We start from the raw sequence: 22,926 nt of genomic DNA on the forward strand, positions 1-22,926 counted from the left end.
TTCTTTTTTAAGATTTGAAATCTCAGGTCTTGACTTGCCTTTTCTTGCTAGAGGAGTGGAGAACTAGAGAGAAAGTGACATCACAAGTGTCTGAAACCAGGGCTGCAGTTTTCTCAAGAGATAGGAGACAGTTTAGTCAAACTGTTTAAAGCTCTGTGTTTTTGTTTGTCTTTATAAAAGCCTTATTAACTCAAACTTCTGGCAAACGGTTGAGATAAAAGACCTGTAAAAATCCCATCTCCATCAGCTGAGGACTGGAAAAACTGAGATGAAGGATGGTTCAGAGAATAGGATGATAGTCTGGTGCTTGTGAAACCCAAGTTCAATTCTCTGTTCACCCACTGATCTACTGTGTGACCTTGGGCAAGTCATTTAGTTTCTCTGTGCCTCAGTTCCCCATCTGTAAAATGAGGATAATACATCCCTACCTCTCAGGGGTTTTGTGAGGCTCTATAATTAAAGACAGTGAGGCGCTTAAATATTACAATCACAGAGGCCATATAACTACATAAAATATCTAAAATAAGAATATCATCATAATTGGCTGACATTTGAGCTCTCATTCTAACTCCCAGCCCTACAGCAAAAATGGGTAGGTCAAGACTTGAAATTCCTGATCTAAAGTACCAAACACCTACAAGAAAAAATTTGGGTAAGCAGGAGGATTTAGAATTTATGAGGCTACCTTTATGCATCACAAAAGGAGTAATAAATGGAAATGTTTCCCCCCTTTTGCAGGTCACCTTTATAAATCAGGCCCTTAAAGTTTGAGGTTGGCATGGTGCACAGCGATCTTTTCTTGAGTTTTGAAGTGTGTGGTTTTGAGACAGTACCTTTCAGAATGTTCTAAGTGCTTTTTTAAAAAGACAAAGATCATTGCTTTCCTTAAAGAAATAAGTATGTGTAATCCACTGTTGGGTGGTTTACTTGTTCCTCTCAGTGCATCATTCCAGATAGGGGTGTGTTTGTCTGGCTGTGCACACATTCAAAGCCAATGTAAAGCTGAACCAGTTAAGCAGTACTCTGCATGCTGTGGCCAGCCCTCCCTCCACTATAACGTTTCTGTGATCAATAATTGTGTACAATACACGTTTATCAATACATCTGTCCAACAACCGGCATACAGAGCCCAATCATTGAAATATTAGGACCATAAATTTACTAGACAAGCTGCATAAAAAATTTGCAACAAATTTGGGGATGTACACTCAAACGCAAAATATCAACATCAAGCCCAGTGTTTAAACCAGCAGTTAGTATTCATGCCTCATCCTGTTGTCATAATCATGTTCTTTCACTTATGAGATTAAATCATGTTGCCATTGAAATCATGGGATCTTTGCCATACATCAGGGGGAACAAGATTTGTCCCATAATCTTAAAAAAACTTGAAATGATTTAGAGTCCTAAACATCTTAATAGGCTGCCTCCCAGTTTTGCATGTAAGGCCTGGTCTACACTAGGACTTTAATTCGGATTTAGCTGCCTTAATCCGAATTAACCCTTCACCCGTCCACACTACAGAGCCAGTTAATTCGAATTAAAGGGCCCTTTAAATCGATTTCTGTACTCCACCTCGACGAACGGAGTAGAGCCTAAATCGATTTTGTTAATTCGAATTAGGGTTAGTGTGGACGCACACCACCGAATTACTGTGTTTAAGTTAATGGGGTAGTGTGGCCGCACACCACCGAATTAATGTGGTTTAAAACCGAATTAAGGTGCTTAGTGTGGCCGCGCACAATCGAATTTATACAACCTGTTTCCCAAATTCGAATTATCTAAATTCGGATTAATCCTGTAGTGTAGACATACCCTAAGGCTGAGTATGTCTGCAAATCTCTGCATGTGCCCTATCCATTAGCTGATTGCAAATGCAGGATTTGCATGCATTTTTATTCCTGTTCAAGTCTAAATAGACATCATGCCATTGTGATGTAATCTGGCTCAAAAACACCAAATAAAACAACTCAATACACTGAGGGTCAATTCTGATTGACCTACACTGAAGGGCAACTTCATTGAAGTCACTGTGGTTTGCCTGGGAGGGTAAATTAGTGCAGGCTTTATCCCCAGATGTTCATGAATGCTGCTAATTTAACAGGAATTAGAAGCAGACAATTGGAAACAGGGTACATATACAACCAAGCTTGAGGTGTAGTTTCCAACTTGGGTAGGCGTATGCGTTCCAGCTTTGGTTCATTTAGAACACTAAAAACAGAAATGTAGCAGTGGCAGCACAAACAACGGGACAGCCTAGCTGCCCTGAATACTGTCCCACCCGGGACCCTAGATATCTACCAGGGATGCTGCCCAAACAAGTAACTGGAAATTACACCTCCAGCTCAAGTGTAGGCATACCCTCAATCAGATTGGCCAGGTTTACTCAAGAGAGATTATTTACAGAATTAGTTTTTAAGAGGATATAAATAATTTAGGGTGGGATCTGTTGCCTTCACTGGGAGCAGAGCTAGGCCAGCCCTGAGGTCTTTTGAAAAGCTTACCTTTATTTCCAAGCTAGACACTTATAGATTCTACTGAAATTGTGTTTCTTCAACTGAGGCAAGAGAGAGCTTTATTTCTTAATATTTTACTGTAGTTTGGAGAAAGCCTCGGCTGTGTAGAACCCGGAAATCACACTTGAATCTGTTTACAGTGGGAGTTGAACAGTATACTAATAAAAGTTGGCATCTACAATAAGATTTTTTAGAGCCTATTAAAATACCAAAGGGATTAAGCCATGATTGAGCTTTTTTATACCATGACCTACTATAATGAGTCACCGGCATGGAAATCGATGTATATCTTTAATGGAAATACCTGTTAACTCTATCTCATTGCAAACTACCATATGTCATTCATTTCAGACCCACTTTAGCTCTGTCCCACCCACCCAAACCTGGTATTAACTCCTTTTTTAGGACTATAAATGACTTGACTCCTTATTTATGTTCACTCTTGTGCCACTCAGGCTGTGAATATGCCCTTTGCTCAAACTAGTCTGCTAACTGCACAAGGCCTCGTCACCCCTCCCCCCGCCCCCCCATGGTTGACTCCCACCTAAGGGGAAAGAAAACTCCAGGATGGATAATCAAAGAGGTTTCTCTTGCAGAGTTTCCTCCTCATTATTCTGTCAGGGGTATGTGACTTACCCATCTCTCCTGAAAAAGAAGCAGGGGGGCTGTCTCCAAAAACCAGCAGGTCCCAGGGGATTCACAGAAGTCAGGCCTTTCTGAACAGAGCCCTTGTGCCTATGCAGTGTCTCTCCACTCTTTGAGAGCACAGTGCCTGAAGGAGCCGTGCAGGCAGGACATCCCCTACAGCCATAGACTGGGTAAGTTAATGGTGACTATATGCTGCAGGTAGTAGGTGTGCCTCCCCCATGCCTTGCAGCCTGAATTTCACAGGGCCTCTACAGAGAGGGAACGGTGCTGTGAAGGTGTCACTGCCAGGCTGTTCCCCATCTCCTGCTCACCAGGATCTCAGCCTCTTTATTTGTGGAGATGAGAAAAGTGCCTAGAGCTGAAGTTGCAGCAGGGCAGGCTAGTGGAGTTACAGCCCCCAAACTGGAATAAAGCATTCCTTCTCTTAAAACAGGTGCAAACATTGTCTGGTGTAAAGGAACTTGTTTACTAAAAAGCCTTGTCACGCCAGGACCCTGATGAAAATGAGCTGTGGCTTTCATGAAGCTACCCCAGTGAGTCAGCATTTAGCTCAGTCTATCATCCCACTCAACTAGCACCTGTATGGATTTTCCTGGATAAGCACTTTTTGTGGGGAGGGGGGAAATTGCTTTCTCTCAAAAATGCTTTTCTGTCAGAAAGCCATCAGACTGTCATCTTCCTTACCTGAGCCTAGTCTTCTCTGAGAGTAACAGGATGACAAAGTTCACTTCCCACTGGTTCCAGAATAGTGTGCAACAGTTTCACCCTAATGAAGGGGAAAAGGGTTGCGTTTCAGGGCAGAGCATTTCCCTGGATGTGCGTACTGCTCTGATCTGGGAAGAGGCAGGCAAAGCACAATTGGATCCATTAGACTGAGCCCCGATTAGTGATTTTTATATTCTATTAGTGTCTTTTATCACAGTAATGAGGATTTTAATACCTCATGAATTCTGAAAAGCCTGTGGTCCTTTTTGCTGAAGGTGTGAGTGTGGGGGAGGGTGATATTATCTAATAGGATTAGACAATAGAGATGATCACTGATGCGCAACTATCATCCTCCCATGGGCACTGAAATGACTGATTTATTTTATCATGGTGGGCCAAATTCTGCCCTCACTTTCATTAATATAAATCTAGACTAAATCCACTGACACCAGTGGAGTTATTTGGATTTACAGTGATACAACCGAGCACAGGATTTGGCCCATTCTGAGGAAATTACAGTATAGTCAGAAGTCAGTGGAGTTATTTCAAATGTTCACCCGTGGTACAGAGAGCAGAATTTGGCCCATTCAGTCTGGGAGCGCAATGTCGTAAAATCTCATTCCATGGGCAAGTTAGTGATAGAAAGGTAAGGGAGGTGCCATTTGATTTGTAAAAATCTACAGAATTTCATTGGTGTCACTCTCTGTGGGATAGCGGGGGGACTCGCTGCCCCCATCAGCTGCCACCTGCATGTCCTCCATTGGTGGAAATTTTGATAATATAGTGTCATTGGAAATGGGTCGAATTGGGTGTCATTCAAAAGCCCTTTCTCCCACAAATACAATGGTACCAAACATGACACACCTAGAAAAATTACGTAAATTATTTCCATCAAGAATCATACCACTGAGTTTATAGATAAGGTTACTTATAAAAAAAAAAAAACTTAATCCCACATCACTTTAAGGTTCTGGTATTATTATTTTCATGCCCACCTGTGGTCCATGAAGGCCAAGAGTTATGCTGGAAACTTAAGAAATAATTTAAGCATCTAGTTCTATTTATTTAATAATCTTGGCAACATTTATGGTCGGAGACAGCAATGAGTCGCTCAGAGTGATTAATTGTTACTTGGTAAGCACTGACAAGGTGTTTGATTCTACATGGAATATTGAAAGACACAGTCCCTGCCTTGAGGCGGCTACAGTCTGATGCCCCAATCCTACATTAAGATCCACATGGCAGATTGTTATGCCTGTGCAGAGTTATCATTGACGTCAATGAGTCTTTGCGGGGGTGCAAGACTCCTTGGATCAGACTGCAGTATTGGAACCATAAAGACAGGCAAAGCGCACATTGAGAGGTTGGGATATCGTATAAGTTTAAATTTTGTAATATGTTGAGTTAAATAAAAGAGCTGGGGCTCTGAGCTATACTAAACTCTCTGCAGCAGTAAACTTTCCTTAAAGGGAACTTTGCAGGAGTGGCAGGCAGCATGGCCTCTGAGGAAGCCCTGTGGCAAGGGATGCTCATGCCCTCTGCAGATATCACAGGCAGTTCTTGGGACACGCACAGATGTAGAAGATTGAAGCCTCTGGAAGTTCCATGGTAAAAAAAAAATTCAAACCCTACTTCCCCAATTAAAAGATTCCAAGGAGACCTAAGAAGCAGAAACTTGCAGAGTTTCCTGCCCCCATTTGAGAAATCTCAATGTACAGTAATAGAATGTGTCCCTAAAGCAGGAGTTTGTCTGTAGTTTCTCCGGAGATCTGATCCAGCCAACAAACTCCCATTCATCTTCCCTGACCATACGTCATGGTGATATACTCCTTAGCATTATTCCGTATTTGTCCAGGAGATGTACCTTTTGTGAGTTGTACTTTTGATTTTTTTTTTTTAATTAAGAAAGCTGAACTTTTGGCTAATAGTGGATTTTCCCAAGCCAAGTAAAGCAGCTTAAAAAAAAAAAAAAAAAAACCAAAAAATTGGCAAACACATTCAGGTCAACTCCCTTGCTCTAGATCATTTGGGTGGCTTTAGCAAGGCCGGTCTCAAAGAATGCTCAGAACGGATGACAATATATTATATAATATTGGAAGAATTCCAGACTACAGTATTATGAGGACCAGTTGTAATTCCTGCAGGATAAAGAATTATTAAAAAATAAAATGCTTTAATCCTCCATGAATTTGGCTAACATTTAATCTAGCTACTAAACATGATATTTCCTTTCTCCAGCAGTCTCAATTTGATTTTAATACTATTAATTAGGGCTGCAGTATTGAGGCAGGAGACAGAAAGCACTATCAATTCAATTCACATTACTGTCTGAAAGCTACAGCCTGTATGTTTGGTTCATATTCAGAGAAGGATAAAAATCCTCAATGAGAATCTATCCTTGCAGATTAATTCTCCATCACACAGCACGTTATAATTTCATCACAGTGAGACTACTTTGCACTTATACAGCACCTTTTATCAGATCATCTCAAATTGCAAAACAAACATTAATTAAGATAGGGTGTCCTTAACAATCTTAGGGCAGAATCCTTCACTGGGCGGAGGGGAGGGATTTATATGGTGGTGGTGAGTTCTTTTAAGTGCTTCCCTCTCCCCACCAACCCCACACCAGTCTTTCCCAGATCCAGCTTCCAGCAGCTACTCTTCAAGTAATTTCTGATCTCAGCCAGGCCCTTGGAGAGCTGGGATAAGGAGCTGTCACAAACTGATGTAAAGGTGACGTACAGCTGGGTATTGTCTGTATATTGCACAGTTTTGGGCCCATACTGGATATTTGACCACAGACACTCACAAGTATTTGTGGGGGTTAGATGTGACTAGAGAACTAAATGCTAAATCTCAGTATTTAGGCTTTTGTGTTACCATCACTGGAGGTGAAAACTCACAGAAGACAGACAGCAGTGTTTACAATCACAGGCATTGCTTACAATAGTCTGTTATAAACAGTGACTGAGTCAATAAGGAATTGACTTAAGTTAAACCAATATAAAGCACTCAAACTGAAATTAAAGCGTCCCTCATCTGTAAAACAGTGAGAGTCTGAAGCCTGGAAGCTGTTTTTCCTACACTAATGCGACACGGAATGTTCTTATTGCAACCCTACCAAATAGCAGGCATACCTTATTGCACAGGGCCCACAGTTCAGGAAAACACCCCTATTCGGGACAGCAGTTAAATATGCACATGCATGAGTACTCTCCTGAGTAAGGATGGACAGTACACATGTGCTTAAGTGCTGTCCTGACTTGGGACCTGAGTTGGACTTTCAACAGAGAAGTCCTTTGTTTAGTGAGCATTACAGCCACATATTTTCATACAAACTGAACATGAATGCATAAGATTATGCTAGAGTATTGCTCACTTTAGGCTTATAAATTTCAGGATGAAAAGAAATCCATTTAAAAAATAATCTTACCACATTTTAAAATTCCTGGGAATTTTTTTGTTCCCCAGTATTATAGAAAGTTCTTGATTTTGTGGTCCTTTTGCCCAGCAACAGAATTCTCACTGGAGCCTGGAGCGGGCATTCTTTCCCTCTTTCCTTAAAACTAGAAGTCTTTCTAAAAGATATTGTCTAGCTCAAACAGAGGATATAGACTCAATGCAGAAATTAGTGAGTAAGAGTCTATGACCTGCATTACCTGGGAAGTCAGAGCAATAATAATAATGGTCCCTTCGAGCCTTAAAAATCTATGAATCTCACTCTGAGGCCATAAGCGTGAGGTCTCTGTTTTGCTCGCGCTCTCTCAGCAGTGGTGGAGGGTGAAATTCCCGATTAGCATTTTTCCAAAAGACACTGATTTTCTGCCCCGGAAAAGCCTCATAAACATTAAAATAGTGACCATTTTAAAGAAATTGTGCAGCTCTGGTTTAGTGTCTTTTAATCAGGAATCAGATCCTCCTTTTGAAAAGCAGTCTGTTCTTGGTAAAGGGAACAGATGTCAGAGCCTGCCCCACTTATAATTATAATGGGATTGACAGAAGCGTGGCAGAAAGTATTATTATTATTAACTATTATTAATCATTATTATATGTATTATAGTAGTGCCTTGAAGCCCAGAAGTAGATTGAGGGCCCCACTGTGCTGGGTGCTGTCCTGAAAATCTTACAATCTAAAAAGACATAACAGGAGTGGGAGAAATATTTAATAATATAATAATAATATTTCCTAAGTCAACCGTGTAACATGATTGCAAAAAAAAGTAAACATCATTCTGGAATGTATTAGCAGGAGTGTTGTAAGCAAGACACAAGAAGTAATTCTTCCGCTCTACTGCATGTTGATTAGGTCTGAACTGAAGTATTGTGTCCAGTTCTGGGTGCCACATTCAGGAAAGATGGGGACAAATTGCAGAGAATCCAGAGAAGAGCAACAAAAATGATTAAAGGTCTAGAAAACGACCTATGAGGGAAGAGTGAAAATATTGGGTTTCTTTAGTCTGGAGAAGAGAAGACTGAGAAGGGACATGATAATTCAAGTACATAAAAGATTGTTACAAGGAGGAGGGAGAAAAATTGTTCTCCTTAACTTCTGAGGATAGGACAAGAAGCAATGGGCTTAAATTGCAGCGAGGACAGTTTAGGTTGGACATTAGAAAAACCTTCCTAATTGTCAGGGTGGTTAAGCACTGGAATAAATTGCCTAAGGAGGTTGTGGAATCTCCATCATTGGAGATTTTTAAGAGCAGGCTAGACAAACACCTGTCAGGGATGGTCTAGATAATACTTAGTCCTGCCATGAGTGCAGGGGACTGGACTAGATGACCTCTCAAGGTCCCTTCTATGATTCTATGATTATTCCCATCTAGCAGATGGGAAACTGAACCAGAAAGAGTCTGAGTGAATTGCCGCAGGTAATACAAGAAGTCTGTGGCGGAGTCAAGAATTGAATCCAGATCTCCTGACTCCCACACCAGGTGTTCAGAATTGTGTCCTTTAACCTCTACTTTAAACTCAGTGGACTTGGTTCTCCACTGTTATGCCTTTTATAGCCATTTACACCCATGCAGAGCCAGTAGGAAATGCTATGAGATCAGAGTGTCTTTTCTACCCTCTGGGCACTCACTTTGCACAGGTGACTACACAAGGGGGACACTGAGGACCCACAAGGGTAACTAAATAGCCCCTTGACAATGATTCTTTTATCTATTTCTTTCCAGGAACATGTTCCCAGCCAACCTTGTTGAGGCCACATTCAAACAGGTGAGTGTCTGTGCTGATGCTACAGAGAAGCCATCTTCAGGTAATTCATGCAGTGAAAATTTTTAAGCAAAATTTGAGATTTGGTACTGTATATTGGTTCGTATAGGCTCAGTACCTATAGTGACATCTGATGCGAATCCCTTTGAAGTCAATGAGAGTTTTTCCACTGACTTCAGTGGCTTTGTGTTAGGCCCATAATTAGTAATCACTTTACTATACAGGAGTGTAATCAGAATCATTCAGCTATTTTAATAATCACTTGTTTTTAGGTCAGAGGAGAAAGTAGCTGGAATAGTTACCTATTTTGCCAGTGAACGGGAATTGGAGTGGGAGTCAGGCATGGGTTTGTTTTGTTGCCAGTTATTTGGCAATGATTCCTTCATGTTTTTAATGTTTTTAAATGCTTCCATACAGTATGTTGATGGGCACAATATAAATCATACAGCGCTTGATTCTGAGAGATGCTGTACCTTCAATAGCTATTGCAAGAGCCCTGCACTTCTGAGGTTCAGGCCTTCAATAACTAATATCAAACAAGCGCTGCCTATGATCTATGGACAGGCCTAGACTGAAATATCAATGTATGTAAATCACAATAATGGAGCCTGGAGCAGTCACAAGTGCCTTGGCAAAGTCCATGATTTAGGCTCCTACATGATTTACGGTAACATTTTTTAAAATGCCTATGTTCGTGAGTTGTGTCTTTAATTCAGAAAGTAGTGTCATACCATCCTATAAATCAGAGCTGCTCTTCCTGTTTTGATATTTAGTCATTTTGGTGAGGAAGAGTTTTAAATAGTTTGTTTTAGCCCTTTCCACCCATTTTGCTTGATTTCACCCCAATTTTCTAATTCTGTGGAACGTGGATTTTTGATTATCCTTAGTCCCCTGTGAAAATGATTTGAGCTCTGCCCAATAAATTGGATGTAAGAATATGGAAGGCAGGGAGAGAGAGTGTGAGAATACACAAGATAATTCCTTATTTGCTCCTTAATTAGAGACGTTGGCCCAGACCCCAAGTTCTGGCTGAGGAGTGCTCACTGCACCTCAGGAAGTGGGGTGCACAGGCACCTCTAAGTCAGCTTTGCACCTCCCAGAACCAAGGGATGACAAGGCCCTCATCAGGAATCATCAGAGCATAGGGACTTCCCAGCTATGGCCCCTTTTCTTGAACACACCAGGGACCAGGAAGAGAAGTGGTGTAGGTGCCGTGATGGCAGCTCTGTGTTACCAGACAACAGACATTTGCTAAGATACTAATTTAACATTGGCTCTTAAGCCATAAACATATCAATCAGAAGGCCTGTGCCATTCTCTAGGAGCTCTTTGAGAGGGCTGCAAATTTGACTTCTGAAACTGAACACTGTTGTTGCTGATCCTGGCCCTCATTGAATGGCATTGGAGAAGAGCAGAGAACTTTGCCATATGATTTACTTATGTAATAGAATCACTTTTCCCACCACTGAAATGCAGTAATCTGGCAGGTGGAAGGCATTTAAGAACACACAGCAACATTACACAAAAGGAAGTGAAGAAGGATGCTGAATCCAGTTAAAGCAATGTGGGAATTTATTTAGGCAGAACCTAATTACCCAAACTGGAGTTTGGGCAGGACACCTTATCTAAAAGCTTTGAGCAGGTTAAGTAAGAGGAATGGTTGGGTTTCCCTTTCAAATGGGATATATTGCATGGAATCCTTACCTTTGGTGGGACAAAGGAAAAGCCACTGATTAGCATTTGAGGGAGTTATTCCTAGTTACAGATGAGAAGAGTGAATATAGAGGAATGCCAAATGTAGCCCTAGCCGGGTCCAGAATGTCTGCTGCCTAAAGTTCTGCTTGGGGGAGTTCCAGATTTTGTTATTTTTTTTTACAGAAAAAAAGGATCAGAGTTGTTTTTCCAGTAGCTTGGGAGGAGGGGAAGCGGTTTCTCTTTCTTCCACACATGCCCCTTCCTTCTTTAATAGACATTCTCCTTTCACAAGACACTTTGGAGCCCATTAAAGCAATCTGAGGACTCATTAACCCTTTAGTCCCTGATGACTCACCATAATATTCTGTGTTCTTTCAGTATCGCACCAAAAGCATTCCTATAATCAAATCCAACAAGGCAGCTTCTGAAAGCACCACTCGTCGGATCATAATATATGGGGTCCAGGATGAGAATGGATCCAATGTCCAGAATTTTGCCCTGGATATTACTCCCCCTCCAGAAGTGATTTACAAATCTGAGCCAGGCACCAGCGATGGCATGAACGTGCTGGGGATTGTGATATTCTCTGCCACCATGGGTATGTTTTAAACATGTTGGAGCAGGTCATGTTTGAATTGATCTGTGTATTGTTGTTTTGGGGGTTGGGTTTTTATTTCGGGGAATCAGGGGTGGGAGGAGAGTTCTTGTTTAGTATTCCTGATTATAATTATTTCCCACCTACCCGTCTCTAAACGTTAAGTCAGAAAAAGCATGTCCTAGTAATGTACTCCAATCCTTTACGGATGAATCTTGTTCATAATCCTTGATGACATTTTCTTTTCATGCTCCTGATTGTTTCTATGCATGCTGCTTTTCCCACCCCCTTTCCTTTTAATTTCACTAAGCCTTTGCTTGGTTATTGTGTGCTTGCATTTGTAAGCTACTGAACTTTACTTAGGTGCCTTTTGCATATAGAGGGGAGTGAGGAACAACAGAAATGTCTACTGTATAGTTTTCACGTCTAACATTTGTACTTTGGGCTAAGTATCCCTGTGGTTAGAGCTACGTACTGTTAAGCAGTGTACCATAGTGAACCTTACCCCAGCTCTGATAGGTCTGTACCTATGACAGCTAGTAGTGCTCGGCATGAGTCACTCCCTCCTGAGTCAGTCAGACAGACAGACAGACAAGGCATTTAGTGCTTGGACTAAGAACAGAGGGAGGATAACAAGGGGACTCCTTCTGTTGCCTTGGAGTGCCACCACCTACCAGAATGAATTGACATTTGTCCCAGTGCTGCATACTACGGCTGTTCAGAACTTCATGGATAGAACTCAGACCCCACCTATTTTAAAAGCACATGCATCTACCACTTGAGACAAAGGAAGATTAGCAGTATAGGGGCTGACACACAGCTGAGCAGTTCTGATTCTGTCCAGAAGGGGGCAGTGGTATTTCTAATCCACTATCCTGTCTCTAACCATGGCTGGAACCAGAAGCTTCAGAGGAAGGTGAAGAAACCTTTCAATAGGCAGTAACAGGATAATTGTGCACAGGGAAAGTTTCTTAACAACTCCCTTTAGTTAGAGGTTGACTTATGCCTTGAAACATGAGGGTTTATATCCCTTCCCAGACTATTGGTTTTATCATTAGTAAAATAAATCTGGATGTATTTGTTATCAATAAAAATGTCCAATTTTTAAAATCCTGTTAAATGCTTGCCTCAGTGATATCTTGAGGCATTGAGTTCCACAGGATAATTATACATTGTGTGAAAAAAATATTTCCTTTTATTAGTTTTAAATTTGCAGTTTTTTGCTTTCATTGAATGTCCCCTGGTACCGTTTTATTTGTACCATAGTTCAATGTTAGTAGTTATGTATTATCTAGGAGGCTTATCGTAATGGACTTTGAGAGCTCTTATCCATTTAGAATGTTCAGTTTTACCGGCCCGAAGAACTCAATAGAACTCTTTATGTTATCTAACTGCAGTAGGTTTATCTATTTATTTATTGAAATATTTTCTAACTGGACTACAATTTGAGTGAGAGGGAAGGGAATTTTATCCCTCCTTTAGACGTGCCCATCGTCCTTCTGATAATGGTAAAGTGATGATTTTCACATAGAGATGCTGACAAAAAGAATCCTTTATCTGTGTTTATGATGCTGTGTTTGGAAGGGAATCTGTGCAGCAGATGTGGTTCCAAAAGCACCTTTGATTTTTCTTATTTTATGCATGGTTTGCATTAGCAAAAAGGGTCAAAATTCCAGTCTGTCAGTAGCACATTTTTCTCTCCCTTTGGTTTCCACAAGATGTGTAGTTCCACCTGCATCCTTGTTGGAAACCTGAGATCCCCTAATTTTCAACGATTTAATACTCAACCCTCAAAGCACCTTGTCACTGCCACCAACTGTCCAGCCAAGAATTACTTGACAGGAGTCTCTTCACTTCTAGTGTTCATTAGATTAAAGGGGTTGCATATGCCATTGAGCCATGCAAACCATTCCTCTACTCTCCAGAGCTGAGCATGCTACCTCAGCAGTGCTTCCAACTTCTGCTGACTCAGGGATCAAGAGGTCAGGAGCTGCACAGCCACTAGACCACTGGGCTAACCTATAACCCATGTTAGCTGTCAACAGTTTTTAGATATACACACTTACATCTTGCCGTATGCCAGTTGATCAATTGGACCAAGGTAGAGGATGGTTGGTGGTTATGTCAAATTCTCCTGGCATAGTAACAGCACCAGAGGGAACTCAGCCGTGTATACCCATTTATTTCATGGTTGTAATTTTATACTTAAGAATCTGGAGACAAGCACATGTTGTGACACTCCTGAAGCCGGGGAAGGACGCAATGGAGCTGAAGAACTTCAGGCCTATATCACAACTATGTCATTTCTACAAACTGCATGAGGATCTCATCCTAAACCACCTATCACCATTCATTGAAAAGCACGAGCAAGCTGGATTCCGCCAGGCAAGTCATGCACTGGTCAAGCGCTGAATATCGTTCAGTACATCAGAGATGGCTTTGAAAAGGGTACGGTAACCGGCACAGTGTTTGTCGACCTATCAGCAGCATATGACACAGTGAATCACTGAAGGCGCCTCACCAAAGTATACTACATGATGAAAGATCACCGCCTCATACAGCCTCTACCAGAGCACTGACGTTTTACATTGTACTGTGCGGGAAGGAGAAAAAATGGCGGCAACAGAAAAATGGCCTACCAAAAGGGAGTGTACTCTCACCAATACATTTCAGCATCTACACGAATGATCAACCAATCCATCTCAGCACAAGTTTTATCTATTCTATCGACCCATGCATCACTGCCCAAGCCAAGGATCTTGCCCAGATAGAAACTACGCTAACATTGGCACTGTCTGGGCTCTCAGTCTGTTACCCCAAGAACCAATTATATGCTAACCCAGCCAAAATGCAAGAGCGTCTCTTCCAACTTTGGAATCATGAGGCCGATAAACAATGTAACATCATCTGGAATGGGGTATCACTTGGCCACTGCTGGAATCCTATCTACCTTGGGGTGACACTAGACCTCACTCTCTCTGTGACGTTGTGCAGTCTATATGGTTTTATAAAAACATGATAATGAGTGAATATAATGTAACTGGGATAGTTTTATAAAAATTTGACAATAAGTGAATATAATGCAACTGGGATATGCTTCGTGCAAAAGGTCTCTTGTAAGGTATCATTACAAAGTGCATAATCTACTGAGTATGATCATCTAATTTGTATAAATGTACCACTCTTGTATCTAAAACTAGAAATATAAAATGTAACTCTGAGGGCCTATTGTAATTATGTAAAGTGTGGGCCATTAATGATGGTTTGGAATCTTGATAACTCCCATTGTCTGCAGATGGCTGTTTACCTGTGAGTCTCCCTGTATATGTGTGTGCTGGCAAGTGAGTAATGAAGTCTTGCAGTGACATGTGATCATGTCACCTGAACTGGAATCCATCTTTAACCTGGTGCTTTTCCAGTGAGGGGGGGTGGAAACCCAGAGAGACAAAGGGTTCCCGCCTTATGCAAAAGATATATAAAGGGGTGGAACAGAAGAGAGAGGGAGAGGAGCCATCATGGAGAAGCCCCTAGCTAACACCTGAGCTGGAACAAGAGCTGTACCAGGGGAAAGAATTGTGCCCAGGCCTGGAAGGTGTCCAGTCTGAGAAAAACTTACTGAAGCATCTCTGAGGGTGAGATTATCTGTATTTAGTTTGATTAGGCATAGATATGCGCATTTTATTTTATTTTGCTTGTGACTTACTTTGTTCTGTCTGTTACTACTTTGAACCACTTAAATCTTACTGTCTGTATTTAATAAAATCACTTTTTATTTAGTAGTTTACTCAGAGTATGTATTAATACCTGGGGGAGCAAACAACTGTGCATATCTCTCTATCAGTGTTATAGAGGGCGAACAATTTATGAGTTTGCCCTGCATAAGCTTTATGCAGGGTAAAACGGATTTATCTGGGTTTAGACCCCATTGGGAGTTGGGCATCTGAGTGCTAAAGACAAGCACACTCCTGTGAGCTGTTTTTGGGAACCCGTCACACTCTCCTTCAAGGCGCACACGGAGAAGAAAAAAGGCAAAGTTAGCACCCAGAACAACACACTCAGGAAGCTTGCAAATTCAAAAGGGCGAACCAGCCCAGCAATACTAAGAGCCACCACACTTGCATTTTGCTATTCTACTGTCAAATATGCATGTCAGGTGTGGGAAAGATCAGCTCATGCAAAGGGGCTGGACCCTGTGCTTATTGACAGCTGCTGCTACATCACAGGATGTCTAAAACCAACAAGCGTGAACAGCCATTATGTGCTTATTGGAATTGTCCACCAGATATCAGGAGAGCGGTCACAAGCAAACTGGAATGACTACAACAGGTGGAAAATACCAGACATCTTCTACACAGTCACACCATGGCAGTTAGCCACCTGAAATTGTGGGAAAGCTTCCTAGATGCAACAGAACTGCTTAAAAATTCACCAACGGCTATATGGCTGGAAATGTAGCGCACACAATTCAAAATACTCAGCGAGGAGATTAAAATGCACGTCAATGTTGCTGAACACATTTGCGCAAGTGCAGAGAAGGATTGGTTGACCTAACAAGTTTAAATTGCCTCTGAACAAGAGCTGGCAGGTCAACAGTCAATATGCGGCAGTGGGGTTATTCCAATGACCCAGACACGTGACTGCAGTGAAACACAAACCATGGAACATCTGTTGGTCTGCCAGCGCCTGGAGGAACCATGCATTATAAAAGATCTTGCCAGAGCTTCCGGCCAGGCCATATTATGTGCCTATCACTTGAAAAACATATGACTGTGATGGAAGGACAGGAGAAGAATTATATATGTGTATTAAAGGTTCGTTTTTAGATTGTATTAGTTTGGTGGCTGTGGAAACACAAGATTCTGCTACTTAAGACCACCTATCTGTTTTGCTTCTAGGAGCTGGACAAATTGCCCATAGGGCAACCCACTTAACAGAGTATTTCTTGACCTTTGTCACAAGCTCTACATCACCTTCTTCCCATCCTAAGGAAAAGTGAAGGGCAGGGATCAAATGGAGGGTATGTGGATGGGGCTTGGAGGAAAGGGAAAACATCATTCCAAATATGTTATGTATGGAAATATCATAATATACATCAAAGTAATTCATTTGGCACTGGGTGCTTCATAGCAGTTCTGCTCAGTCATTGGGCCTGATTCTCATTTACACCAAGGCCCCTTTGCACCATTCTAGCAAAGTAAAGGGGCTTTAACGTGGGCATAAATTATAGTTACACCCATTTTATGGCCCCCTTACACTGCCAGAGTGGCATAAAAAGAGGCTTTAGCGTAACTGAGAATCCGGCCCATCCTCTCTTAGTAACAGAAACCTGCTTTTCCTTTTTCTGGAAGCAGGAGGTGGGTGGCTTAGCAATCTTAGCTCAGGAAGAAAGCCACATGCAGGACTCTTCTCAATTTCAAGGTTGTGTCTGGTTCTGGCCAACTCTGCCCCAAAATGGGCAATGGTGGCCAGAGAAGGGGTATGAAAAAGGCACTTAAAAACGCACTGATTCAGGGCCTCACCTAGGCAGCCTTCTAGGCCCCCAGCTGGGTGAGTGTGGCCTTGTTGGGGTGTGTGAAACGGATAAGAGGTGAGAGTCTAGCATAAATGTTGAAGAACTGGAAATCATCTTATAAATCACAGAGAGTAAAAACTTTGCTTGGAAATGACTATTTGGGCTTCTTACATAACGACTGCAGAAAGGGGCTTGTGCAAATGACAGTACAGTAAACTGGTGAGGTTTGACTGTTGAACATTTCTTGAAACCATCCCTTCGTGTATTTGGTTGAATAGTGAGGTCCTTTAAGACAGTGGCTCTCAACCTTTCCAGACTACTGTACCCCTTTCAGGAGTCTGATTGGTCTTGCATACCCCAAGTTTCACCTCACTTAAAAACTACTTGCTTACAAAATCAGACCTAAAAATACAAAAGTGCCAAAGTACACTAGTACTGAAAAATTTCTGACTTTCTCATTTTTAATTATAAAATAGATCAATTGGAATACAAATATTGTACTTGCTTTTCCATGTATAGTATATAGAGGAGTATAAACAAGTCATTGCATGAAATATTAGTTTGTACTGACTTTGCTGGTGCTTTTTATGTAGCCTGTTGTAAAACTAGGCAAATATCTAGATGAGTTGATGTCCCCCCGGAAGAACTCTGTGTACCCCAGGGGTACACATACCCCCTGGTTGAGAACCACTGCTTTAAGAGACCAGTGAGTCTCAGGGTACGTCTATACTTACCTCCGGGTCCGGCGGTAAGCAATCGATCTTCTGGGATCGATCCCGGAAGTGCTCGCCGTCAACGCCGGTACTCCTGCTCCATGAGAGGAGTACGCGGAGTCGACGGGGGAGCCTGCCTGCCGCGTCTGGACCCGCGGTAAGTTCGAACTAAGGTACTTCGACTTCAGCTACATTATTAACGTACCTGAAGTTGCGTATCTTAGTTCGAAGTGGGGGGTTAGTGTGGACCAGGCCTAATACTCATCATTCAGCAGCCTCCAGTCTTACCTGCTACGTCTCCTGTTGCCAACGCTTGCCATACTCAGACGTCAAAGAGTTTTCTTGTAAGCAAACCACAGTTATTCCTGTAAAATAAGAGGTGATCCATTTCCCCTCTTCATCCTTCTACTAAGTTAGAAAGCTAAGATTCTTGTAAAGCTGCCATGGCTTAATAAAGCCAGTCTAGCTTAAAAAACTGAACTTTGTAATTAACATTCTGTTAGCATAAATGAGCAACATTGTTAATAAAATATAATGTGGTTTTGTGTCTGAAAATTTACAGCTAGATGAATGTTAACAGGCATATAAACCCACATCCTGCATGCATTGTTATTGTGAAATTGTTGGGCTTGACATCTAAGTGGCTCACTCCCCTGTATCAGGAGGGGATTGTCTTGGAACCATTACAATCTGGGACCTGGCCTGCAAATGCAGATGTGCGCTCCAAGTGAGAGACCATGGGGCCTCAGTCAAAGCAAACATTCTGTCCATCCAGAATAAGTGTTAGAATGCACCCCCCTCACAACTTCGTTTTCTTGTAAAATCCTCTTCAAACATAAATGGATTTCTGAAATGCTTCCTTGAGTGATTAACATGATCCGTTACAATCCTCACGGGGATCACTGCAGCAAATTAGTTAAATAGGAACATAACAGATATGTTTATTATTAGATATACATTATTAAAACTTAACACCATACAGAAAGTATAGAGTTACATAACTATTCTTGGAACTAGATCCCCTATCTTTATGACTGTTGGTTGCTATGAATGTGTTTGTTTTCTTTGCTGATTAGTCTTGTGCAGTAGTTTGGCCCTTCCTTGTATTCATGTGCATTTGCTTGATGCTGCTAAGCCATGGTGGCAAAAAGGACCAGTTGTGAGGGTGGTTTTTATCTTATAGATGCTTATCCACTAGAAACTGGACTGAGACCAAATTAATTTCACAGATGTCAGATGATGGCTTTTGGTCACTGCCAGTCGGGGCTAGATTTAAACTGGTGAGCCAAAAGAAAAAGGCTCCTTTTATCAATCCTACCCTAAAATACTCTCTCTCTCCGTCTCTCTATATATAATGTCAGTGTTGTTGCCCTCTAGTGACTGGTGTATAGAAGGTGAGGGATTTCCTAGTGGGAACTCAAAAGAGATCTCCGTTAGCTTAAGTGGTAGATGTTTGTGTTTGTGGAGCTGAAGAACCAAGGGCTGTCCCCCATGCCCTATGTGTGTTTGTGTGATTTATATCTCTGTGTTTCTACAACACAGAGATTTGTTGGATTATCCCACTACCAATTATCTAACCCAGCTAGCCACCCCACACTTAGTTCACTTTGAGTTGCAGTAGAAAAGGAGTGTGTTGGGGATTTTTAAGAGTAAATGAGAATTAAAACAATAATGTGTTTGATTGCAGGTATAATGTTGGGCAGAATGGGTAACAGTGGAGTTCCCTTGGTCAGTTTTTGCCAGTGTTTAAATGAATCTGTCATGAAGATAGTGGCCGTTTCTGTGTGGTAAGTAGCTGTTTTATCAAGCAAAAATATCACTTTTAAAAAGTTGAAGTATATTTCAACAGGAAAAAAATGCTCTGAGATGATGTAATCTTGTTTCCAGGCAAATTCATGAGGGACAACAACCTCAACTTTGTATGGTGCTAGCATTTGAAGGAAGTTATACAAACATTCCAGGCCAGATGCTGGTCCCTGGCTCTGTTCCCTTTGCACCACTCCAGTGGCATAAAGAGGACAGAGAACTGCCTCAACACACAGGGATTCCCCTAACAAAGGGGAATTCCCGGGTGCCATAAAGCAACATATTTAGGTCTATGCCACCTGCTCCAGATGTAGATGGCATGGCCAGTAGTGTGGGCAGGGGCATGAAGGGACAGAATCACAGTGCACTACTGCCCTCTGGCAATCCCCAACCAGCAGAGTAGGCCCTAAGGGACTACTCTAGCCAACATAACTTAGAATGTCCGTAAATCAGATTGCGGGCAAGTTTGACCCCAGATCAGGAGAATGGAAAGGTGGCTTAGACCTGGTCTAACAAAAGTTAGCCCAGTAGAATTCATCTATTTTTAGCAGAGCCAGGCACACATCCATACTCATGTCTGTCTCCTATTGAAATAACCTCAGTTATTGCAAAATTGCTATCCCCATTCTGGAGCAGTGCAAATCCCCTACCGGTGTAGTTATATCAACACAATAGCAATGTGGATGTAGTCTTACAGAGAAATAGCTATACTGGTAAAAAGTCATCCCACTACAATCCCAGCTGCTCTGCTCCCTGTCTGGTAACCTTTTTGACCAGGGGTCAGAGTGACTGGAAGTTCACTTGGCTTTAAATGGCCCGTGCATGCTTCAGAGCCACACCTGTGGGGTTACAAGCTACCTAGTGTAAGAGAGAACATAAATCCTTACCAATAGAAGAAGTATGGCCCACCTTCATTCCCAATCCCAGGTCCCATGCCAAGCACAGCTCAGACAGACCTCGGGATCTGGCTCTCTGTTTTATGCAGTTTATACCATAGACCTAGCTGGTTGTAAATGAGCAGATCTGAAGTTAGGGTACTAGAAATATCCCTTACTGTACTTAGAAGTTCCTGAAGAATATGCAAAATTGTAAAAAGTTCCAGGGCCTAGAACTTTTCAAATCCTTCCACTGATTAACAAAAATATTCTAACATGGGAGGAAAATTCCTTGAAAAGCAATAGAAATGCATCTGTCTAATAGTAGCCTTTGGCACAATAAAATAAATCTTAGGGTATGTCTACATTGCAATTAAAAACCTGCAGCTGGTCCATGCCAGCTGACTCGGGCTTACACGTTTCAGGATAAGTGGCTGATTAATTGCTGTATAGACATTCGGGCTGCAGCCCGAGCTCTGTGTCCCTCCCACTTCGCAGGGTCCTAGAGCCCAGGCTCCAGCCCAAGCCCAAATGTCTATACTGCAATTAAACAGCCCCTTAGCCCAATCTCTGTAAGCCCGAGTCAGTTGGCATGGGCCAGCTGCAGGTGTCTAATTGCAGTGTAGACATACGCTTAGATTCACAACTTGGTTCTTGCACCTCCCATAGCCAGTGGCAGATTAGCACTGGGTCAATGGGGCCCATGCCCAGGGGCCCCGGCCAATTGCAGTGCCCCCTTGCCCCAACCCGCTCTGCCAGCCCTGCGCGCCTGCCAGGGAGCAGGGGAAGTCCCTGCGACCTGACCCTGCTCCCTGGCAGGAGTGCTGGGGGGTAGGGGGGAAGAAGGGGGGGGAGGGGCCTCCAATTGCTCTGGTCCAGGGCCCCGCAAAAGCTTAATCCGCCTCTGCTCATAGCTTTATCCCTAAAACGCTGCTCTCAATTTCGGGGAGGCTGTTAAAATTAACGGGGGGGGGGGAGGGCTTTTAAAATATAGTCGACATTCCCTCTTTACATCAATGTTGCTAATTTAAGAATGGCTCTTCAGCACTTTTGTGAACAGTCTTAATAATGAGTCAATATTGCTACTACATAATTAATACATTGTAGTTATATAGCACCTTCCATCTGAGGATCTCAAAGTGCTTTACTGTACACACAACAATACTGTGAGGTAGGAAAGTATCACTGCAGCAGCAGCGCCCACCTTATAACTTGTAGCCCAGAGGTTACAGCACTCGCCGGGAATGTGGGAAACCCAGATTCAATTTCCCCCTTTCTGCCAGAGGGCGGTGAAACGATTTGAATGGGGGTCTCTCACCTCACTCTTACCCCATGACTGCTCCATTGTGAATAAATACTTAAACAGTCATGAGGAGAGAGAGAGAATGACTCTGTAGTCCAGTGGGTAGAGACCCTGCTCCACTCCCACTGCTCCAGTCACTGTTTCATTTATCCACACTGGAACATCTTCAGCAGGAGACAATGTGAGCAACCTCCCCTCCCCTCAACCAGAGTATCCCATAGCGCAGTGGTTAGAGCAGTCTCCTGAGAGGTGGCAGACCCCTGTTCAAATCGAGAGAGGAGGGAACAGAACCGGGTCTCTCACAACCCAGGTGAGTGTGTTAACCTCTAGGCTGTTATAAGGTGGGTACCAGAACCACCTCCTCTTCCTGTTGGATTCTGAATGGGACATTATCTGGTAGGCAGCCCCTGAGCATGCCTTCTGGATCAGGTCCTATATGCAACGTAGGTGTCTGAGCACCTATCTTGTCCTGGTTTGTGAATCACACTGGGGCTTAGGCAGGAGATAGGTATCCAGACCCCAAGAGTGAGGCAGCAGTGCATATGCCCAGAGGCAGAAAAATAGGCACCTAGGGAACTATTACCCTGAAAACTTAGGTGCAGAGTGAGTTTAGGCACCTTCAGGGTTCAGCGATAGTTTTGTAGGGCACAGTGGATCCAAACCTGGAACTAAAGCACCTTAGTGCCTTGGTGGATCTGGGCCTTAAATACTATGGTGATGCGAACCTTAAAATGCATACATTGAGGGAGAGATTAGATATACACTGCTTTAATTAACAAATTGTATTTAAGTGTGTTGTGTGTGTCCTACTGGCCAGTCAGTAGAAAACAGAGTAGCAGCCGTGTTCTGTTCTGTATCCGCAAAAAGAACAGGAGTACTTGTGGCACCTTAGAGACTAACAAATTTATTTGAGCATAAGCTTTCGTGGGCTACAGCCCACTTCATCAGATGCATAGAATGGAACATATAGTAAGGATATATAATCTTCTTACTATATGTTTCATTCTATGCATTCCATTCTATGCATCTGATGAAGTGGGCTGTAGCCCACGAAAGCTTATGCTCAAATAAATTTGTTAGTCTCTAAGGTGCCACAAGTACTCCTGTTCTTTCAGTAGAAAACAGCATCATTGCTAATAATTTGATATAAAAACATTTCCCCAGAACTCATGAATGGAAAAAGAAGAAGAGTCCAATACTGCAAGGTGCTCCTATGAAATTCTGAACACTCTCCATGCTTATTAAACACTGCGTGGTCAAGTCCTAAGTCTGTATTGAAATGAAAGTGCAGGAAGTTATCTCACTAAATTATTTGGTGGAAATGATCTGTCTCATAAC

The 22,926-nt window shown here is 42.3% G+C and overlaps 1 protein-coding gene across 1 annotated transcript in view; it reads left to right on the forward strand.

The window, feature by feature from the left end:
• The window catches only part of LOC112120554 (excitatory amino acid transporter 5), a 97,848-nt gene that overhangs the window by 53,936 nt on the left and 20,986 nt on the right, over window positions 1-22,926 (forward strand). Inside the window, exons 4-6 of the mRNA XM_024219677.2 lie at window positions 9,050-9,092; window positions 11,163-11,382; window positions 19,292-19,391. Of these exons, the coding sequence (XP_024075445.2) occupies window positions 9,050-9,092; window positions 11,163-11,382; window positions 19,292-19,391 (363 nt within the window). The remainder of the gene's footprint in view (window positions 1-9,049; window positions 9,093-11,162; window positions 11,383-19,291; window positions 19,392-22,926) is intronic.

The sequence above is a fragment of the Terrapene carolina genome, unplaced genomic scaffold, assembly GCF_002925995.2.
Source record: "Terrapene carolina triunguis isolate 2854851 unplaced genomic scaffold, T_m_triunguis-2.0 Scaffold102, whole genome shotgun sequence".
Taxonomy (NCBI): Eukaryota; Metazoa; Chordata; order Testudines; family Emydidae; genus Terrapene; species Terrapene triunguis.